This window comes from Geospiza fortis, unplaced genomic scaffold (assembly GCF_000277835.1).
Source record: "Geospiza fortis unplaced genomic scaffold, GeoFor_1.0 scaffold38, whole genome shotgun sequence".
Taxonomy (NCBI): Eukaryota; Metazoa; Chordata; class Aves; order Passeriformes; family Thraupidae; genus Geospiza; species Geospiza fortis.
Genome location: NW_005054591.1, coordinates 124,471 through 131,849, shown reverse-complemented (window position 1 = coordinate 131,849; position 7,379 = coordinate 124,471). Strand labels below are relative to the sequence as shown.

General features: G+C 54.2%; 1 protein-coding gene across 1 annotated transcript in view; it reads right to left on the bottom strand.

Annotated features, from left to right (window-relative positions):
* The window catches only part of RSPO1 (R-spondin 1), an 18,356-nt gene that overhangs the window by 5,872 nt on the left and 5,105 nt on the right, over positions 1–7,379 (bottom strand). The window contains exons 2-3 of the mRNA XM_005429992.2: positions 3,115–3,491; positions 206–397 (exon numbers count right to left, since the gene is read on the bottom strand). Coding sequence (XP_005430049.1) covers positions 206–397; positions 3,115–3,208 — 286 coding nt within the window. The 5' untranslated portion in view covers positions 3,209–3,491. The remainder of the gene's footprint in view (positions 1–205; positions 398–3,114; positions 3,492–7,379) is intronic.

Below are 7,379 nucleotides of genomic sequence, written 5' to 3'. Positions count from 1 at the left end.
AAAGTGTCTGTGGGGTGAAACACCACACACCCAGCCAGCCCAAAGTGTCTGTGGGGTGAAACACCACAGTGCTGCTATTTAGTTCAGCAGCAGGGCCAGACAAGCTCAGGCATGTCCTGTCTGGATATATTGATAAATATTCCAATACCCCAGCAGCTGCAGCCCTGCAGGGCCCTGCCCACACGTTCCCCAGCCCCACACTCACTGATGCACTTGTTCATGTCCGTGTTGCGAAGGCCGAAGTAGCCCAGGGGACAGGAGGGCAGGCAAATCCCGATCTGCCGGATGTCGTTCCGCTCCAGGAGGATGAAGAGTTTGGGGGAGCACCTCAGGCACCCGTTGAACTCAGAGCACAGGTCACAGCCCCTGGCACAGCCCTGGCTCAGCTCCGTGCTGACTGCAAGAGCAGCAGAGAGGCCCTGGTTAGTGCTGGGCTCTGCAGCACCAGCTGTGCCCATGAACCGCTGGCATCAGTGGCAGGGAGGGGAAGAGCTGGGGCACAGCAAGGCTCCTGCAGCCCTGGCACGCTCACAGCACTGCTCTGATGGCCACAGAGCCAGAGCTGTGCCAAGGACAGGCACGAGAGTCACAACATGGCTGTGCTGAGGAGCGGGACCCTGAAACAGCCAGAGCTGTGCCCAGGGCCTGGCACTGTCCACCCAGCTCTGAAACAGCCAGAGTTGTGCCCAGGGACCCACCCCAGCCCTGAAACAGCCAGAGCTGTGCCCAGGGACCCATCCCAGCTCTGAAACAGCCAGAGCTGTGCCCAGGGCCCTGGCACTGTCCATCCCAACCTTGAAACAGCCAGAGCTGTGCCCAGGGCCTGGCACTGTCCATCCCAACCTTGAAACAGCCAGAGCTGTGCCCAGGGCCTGGCACTGCCCACCCCAGCCCTGAAACAGCCAGAGCTGTGCCCAGGACCCAGCGCGGCCCACCCAGCCCTCTGTCTCCCATCCCTGGTGCCCATGTGGGGCACACACTAACATGGGCATGGCCCAAGGGGTTCAGCACCTTCTGCTGCCTCCCCTGCAGTGCCTCCATGCCCAGGAGCAGAGTTCATGGCCCTGGAGCAAAACTGTTCCATTAATTCTTTTCCAGGCTGGATCTCACCCTGACCCTGCCTATGTTAAATTCTCTCTGGCAGTCAGGAGGTGTCACTGCCCCCAAAATAGAGATGTGTTCTCAGCCCCTACATTCAGTCCAAGAAAAATACTCAATCCCATGTCTTGAGAGTTTTCTGCTTTCAATTATCGTATAAAATGCTGCTTGTTTTGAAACCAATCGCATTCTTTGCAGACTAGAATGCAGGTTATTTTTATTAGTTTATTATGCAAGCCATGTCCTTGTTTATAGAAAAGCTGTGTATTTAAAAGATGTATTCTTTTAAAGACCATGTTTACTACACTTCAAAAGCAAGCACAGAGCAGCACAGTGCTCGAGAGTCAGGACTAGAGGTGAGAGAGCTGCTCTGTCCCCTCACCATGACCCAAGAGCTGTTCTATCCCCCTGCCAAGACCCAAGAGCTGCTCTGTCCCCCTGCCATGGCCCAAGAGCTGCTATGTCCCAAAACCATGACCCAAGAGCTGCTCTGTCCCCCTGCCATGGCCCAAGAGCTGCTATGTCCCAAAACCATGACCCAAGAGCTGCTCTGTCCCCCTGCCATGGCCCAAGAGCTGCTATGTCCCAAAACCATGACCCAAGAGCTGCTCTGTCCCCCTGCCATGGCCCAAGAGCTGCTCTCTCACCCTGCCATGACCTGGCAGCCCCTGCTGCCTGCCCCAGCCCCATTTCCAGGCCTGTGGCTGCTTCAGCCTTGGGAAAAGACACCAAAGGCAGGGGGGTCCTCAGCCCCCAGCTGCCAGGAGGGTCCCCTGGTCTGGATTGGGACCCCCTTGGCACTGTGGGCCTTGGCCCCCCTACACAGAGACCCCCAGAGATCCATCCCAAATCCCTCCTGCAGCGCTGGGCTCTGGTGCCAAGCTCTGCCTCCCTGGCAAAGGTATAAACTGGGCTCCCACTGGGAATTGCCCTTTATAGCATCAGCCATGACGTCAGGTTTTCCTTGTTCTCCCAGGGCTCGGCAGTCCCAGTTTTAATATAAAATCAATTTTCTATAATTTAATTTAAAGCACTTTTAATGTAAAACAGTTCTAACATGAGCTTACATAAAGGAGGGCAATTGGCTGCTCTGGTGCAAATTCTGCCCTGCACGAGCCCCTCCTGGGGCTGGAGGCAGAACTGACCCCCCCATGACCTCAGGCTGTTGGGAAGGATGAAAGTTTGACCAGAAAGTCTCACAGATACGTGTGCTTAGCAGAAAGATTTTTAAATGTAGAATCTGAACAAGGAATAGAGATGGAAGCAAGTTTTGATATAGAAGAAAAGAATTGCTGAGCCAGTCTTACTGGATAACCAAGGAGGAAAAGGGGGTGTTAGTTAGAAGGGGGGTTTATGGCTTAAAGGATAAACACACCCCAAACAAGAAGATGTTTTTACCAAGCAGAAAGAGAGCACAGGCAAACAAGTCAGCAGAGTTGCAAGTAGAAAAAAGATCTCAGAATTTTCCACTCCAAGAAAACTGAAACCAACTTCTAGCTTAAACTGTAATGTACTAACTTTTAGTGATTGGAGAACAGCAACATGAATATGGTAATTATAGGAGTTATGATAGGCTATAGATAAAAGTTAAGGTATAGATTGGTTCTGCTGTATTAAGATGCTCAGCAAAGTATAGAATGCAATGTAACCAAAATAAAAGTATAGAATACATTTGTAACCTAAACTCAGGGTCTCCAGGCTTGACTGCAGCTGGAGCTGACAGCTGGAGGCACAGCTCTGTCACCCATGATTCTGGACTGCTGCAACATCTTGGATGGAATAAACTGCATTTTGAATACAATGAACTGCATTTTGGAGAGCAGCCTGGAGTCCCACATCTCTCATTCAGGCTCTTACATCAGGGGACAGGTCAGGGCACATAGGGGGTGGGATTTGGGGATCTCTGCAGGCTCTTGGGGCACCAGAGGCCCTGCCCAGCCCCCTGTGCTGTAAACACACTCACACCAGCACGGCCTTCATGAGAGGAAGCAGAGAAGGAAAACTTTTCATACATACTTCGTCTTTGCCTCTTGCCCTTCACCACCTTGCTGCTGCCTGTTGGATCCATGGAGCTCAGAAAAACCACCACCACAAGCAGTCCAAGCTGCATAGTAACTCTCCAGAGCTGCAGCCCCTCCGTCCTGGGGTGGCTGGGGGAGCGTGCTCCACAGCTGGGGGCTCTGCTGCCCCTAAATCCTCAGAGCTGAGAGTCTGTGCACAGAGCCAGGGCTGGCACCATATCCACAAGCTGCAGCAGCACCAGCCAGCTCAGGTAGCAGGGAACATGGCTCTGCCTTCATGCCTGTCAGCAGGGCAGGAGCTCGGCCCCAGGGCTGTCCAGGGCTCAGCTGTGGGTGTTAGGGGCTCACAGTGTCCAGGGGTGCTGGCAGGAACTGTAAAAGAAGAGGAGAATGGGTTAATTTGACAGACAGCATCATTCCCACAGTGGCTGGGGGTGAGCACGGGGGTTGTGGGGTGCACTGGGGGTGCTGGCAGATGGTGGTGTGGGGAGAAGTGTGCTCCAGCCTCATCCATGAGTCCCTGTTAGAGAATCCCAGAATCACTGAATTACAGAATCACTGAATCATAAAATCCCAGAATCCCAGAATCCCAGAATCCCAGAATCCTTAAGAGATGGCCTGTGGTTAAGTGCACACAAGTCACTCCATTTCTCTGTTCCCTGCCTGCGAGACAGAGATCACAGAATCACATAATGAGAATAATGAGGTTGGAAGAGACCTCTAAGAGCATCGAGTCCAACCTATGCCTTCACACCTCAACCAGACCATAGCACCCAGTGCCATGTCCAGTCTTTTTTTAAACACATCCAGAGATGGTGATTCCACCACCTCCCTGGGAAGAGCATTCCAGTACTTTATTATTCTTTCAGTGAAAAATTTCTTCCTAATACCCAACCTATCCCTTCCCTGTCATAGCCTGAGACTAATAACCAGTTTGAATGCTCAGTGCATCTTTGCCATCTGCCAGTGCTGCAAACAGTAGTTATGGCTGGAACTTGTTTAAAACAGAGCCAGAGCCCTGGGCTGCCCTCCCCGAGAGGCAGATGGCTGCTGTGGGTGCCAGGCACACAAGATGTTTCCCATCAAGGGGGCACCTCTGGGGCTGGTAGTGGAGCCCAGCAGAGAGCCAGCCTGGTGTGTCTGGGGACGGGGTGGGATCCTCTGCCCAGAGCTGCTGCCTTTCTGCTCGCAGGGAATTTCCAAACCTCCCATCTCCCGTTCATTCCCCGAGGCACAGGGCAGGGTCAGCGCTGCCTGCGCAGGGCTGAGAGCGGGAGCTGCTCTGCCCCGGGCTCAGAGAGCCTGGTGTGGGGCAGGGACAGCCTGGTGTGGGGCAGGGACAGCCTGGTGTGGGGCAAACAGAGAGCCTGGTGTGGGGCAGAGAGCCCAATGTGGGGCAGAGAGCCTGGCACAGAGAGCCTGGCATGGAGCAGTGAGTCTGGCACGGGGCAGAGAGCCTGGTGTGGGGCAGAGAGCCCAGCATGGGGCAGAGAATCCAATGTGGGGCAGAGAACCCAACATGGGGCAGAGAGCCCACGCCGCCCTCCCCAAGCCATGGCACAGAGTGGCCCAGTGTGCCTGGCAGGACAGAGTGATGAGATGGCAGCACCAGCAGCACAGGCTGGCACCAAACCAACAGCTCGGCATGAACTTTGGGAGAGAGAAGGGAAGCCCAGCTGCCAGCCAGGACTCCACATCCTTTCCTGAGAGTGCCCAAACCCTTGCTCAGCTGGCTCCTGACATTTTCCCTGTACTTTTCAAGTGTTTTTCCCTGTGCCCAGTGTAAGGAAGGACAAGCTCCATGCTCCACCAAGAGCCTGGCACTGCCAAGCCAGCCCCACTCCTCTCTGCAGCTGGCAGAGCCAAGCCCTGCCAACGGCGGGCATTGTGCTGGAATGGAGGCGACAACATCTGCTCTGTGAAGTCAAATGAAACAGAAAATTGTTTTAATCCCTTTCTAATAACTGCGCAATCACCGATGCCCCAAACAACTGCTGGCGACAGAGCTGGAAGCGAGCCCGGCCTCTGCCTGGGATGGTCCCCACGGGGCTGTCCCCTCCCTGGCCCACCCTGCCTGGGGGACCTGCTGGAGGGCCACTGGCACAGCAGCCCCTGCCCCAGCCCATCTAAGGGGGGTATGGCCTCCAGGGGCCATAAGGGGGGTTGTGGCCTCCAGGTGTGGCCATAACCCCTCTGGAGCACAGCACCTGGAGGGAGGGGGCTGCCCCAGCAGCAGGGTGGGCTGCTGTGACCTGGGAATTGCTGAGCTTTGTGGCAGCCCATGGCACAAACACTGCTGGCAGCCCTGGCTCACCTGTGCCACTGTGTCCCCTCATCCTGGTGGCTCTGAACGTTTCCCTGTCCCCCCACCCTGGTGGCTCTGAAGTTTTCACTGTGTGACCCGGGTATTGCTGAGCCTTGTGGCAGCCCATGGCACAAACACTCCCTGTGCCTGGCTCACTTGTGTCCCCCTGCCCTGGTGGCTCTGAACCTTTCCCTGTGCCCCCATCCTGGTGGCTCTGACCTTTTCCCTGTCCCCTGTCCTGGTGGCTCTGAACTTTGAACTTTTCCTTGTCCTCTCACCATGGTGGCTCTGAAACTTTCCCTGTGTCCCCTCTGTCCCTGCCAGGGCAGGAGCCCAGCACTCACCATGTGCTTGTCATTACAGCCCACGGCTCCTCCACAGGATTTTCAAATAAATAATTAGTCACTTTTGTAAACACCGACTTGTTCTGCACTTCCAAGCCTGTTTGCTGCAAGCTGCTTTATAAACACTGTCAAGTGCTCCAGCTGGGCTGGTGCAGCATTCAGGGAGCTGAGCAGAGGGGGATGCCCGCAGCTCCTCCACACTTGTGCAGGACCTGGGGGCAGCAGGGTCCCTCGGAGAGGTGCTGTGGGACAGTCCCCATGCCCAGCACGGCCACTTGTGGGGATGGCATCAGTGCAGCACAGCCCAGAGTGTCCCCAAGGAGCTGCGGAGGGACCACAGTGCCGCTCCCGGTGTTTAATTCTGCCGTGTTTACACAACACTCCCAGCGTGGGCACAGCCCCAGCATGGGGACAGCAGCAGGGATGGGGGTCCTGAGGGAGCCAACACAGCCCTGGAGTGCCAAGAGCCAGCGTGGAACTCGTGGACCCCATTGCTGAGGGCAGCCAGGGCAGGGAGCGCCACGGAAACCTTGAGACTGCAGCACGAGCCAAGCGAGCACGCACTGCTGTCACACACATCTTTTATGGAAAATCCTTTCCTCAGGATTTTTCCTCCTGAGAAGTTGAGAGGCCTCAGGAACAAAATGTAAACAATGGTTATCTGCTGCTGTGGAATGCAACAGGTGCATCTGTGATTGGCCCATGTTGGATGTTTCTAATTAATGGCCAATCAAAGTGAGCTGGCTCAGACTCTCACAAACCTTTGTTATCATTCTTTCCTTTTCTATTCTTAGCTAGCCTTCTGATGAAATCCTTTCTTCTAATCTTTTAGTATAGTTTTAATAGAATATATATCATAAAATAATAAATCAAGCCTTCTGAAACATGGAGTCAGATCCTCGTCTCTTCCCTCATCCTAAGACCCCTGTGAACACGGTCACACACTTCTCCCTCCTGGTTTCCTTGCTTTCCAGCCCAAAAGGAGCCTGGGCTTGGCCACAGCTGCTGCCTCAGCACAGAAAGGCACTCTAGGTGCTGTCTTGGCCAGTCACACACGATCCACAGGTCTCCAAATCCCCCCACAAGCACTGGGGGTCTGTGGGGAGCTGTCTGGCTGGGCTGCCAGCTCTCCCCACCCTCCCTGCAGGACACGAGTTATGGTTCCTTCTGTTACTGCAGCCATCAGTCAAGCTCAGGTTGCTACAAGCAATTTCCAGTCTAAACATTCGCAGGATTTATGCCATTATCCAATCTACAGGAAGGATTTGGGGTAACCTGAATTGTTCTGAGTTCGTTTATGGAGAGACCTGGCCCCTGGATCTGAGATGGCACTAAGCCTTGTTTGCAATTCAATCAGGATAAATTGGTCCTTGGGAGCTCCAATACAAACCAGAAAATGTAAACCATCCAGATAATTTGCCATTAGTCCTCCTACACACAAGGTGAGAAAGACCAACGTTATATCCCCAGGATATTTGAGACCTAATCCACAATAACTAAATTGCTGATATATTGCCTCTAGCTGAACCTACCAGGGATCCCAAATGTAAACAGGCTCTCCAAAGGTTTACTGAGCCTTGGAGAGAAGGACCAGATGCTGGAGGCAGGACA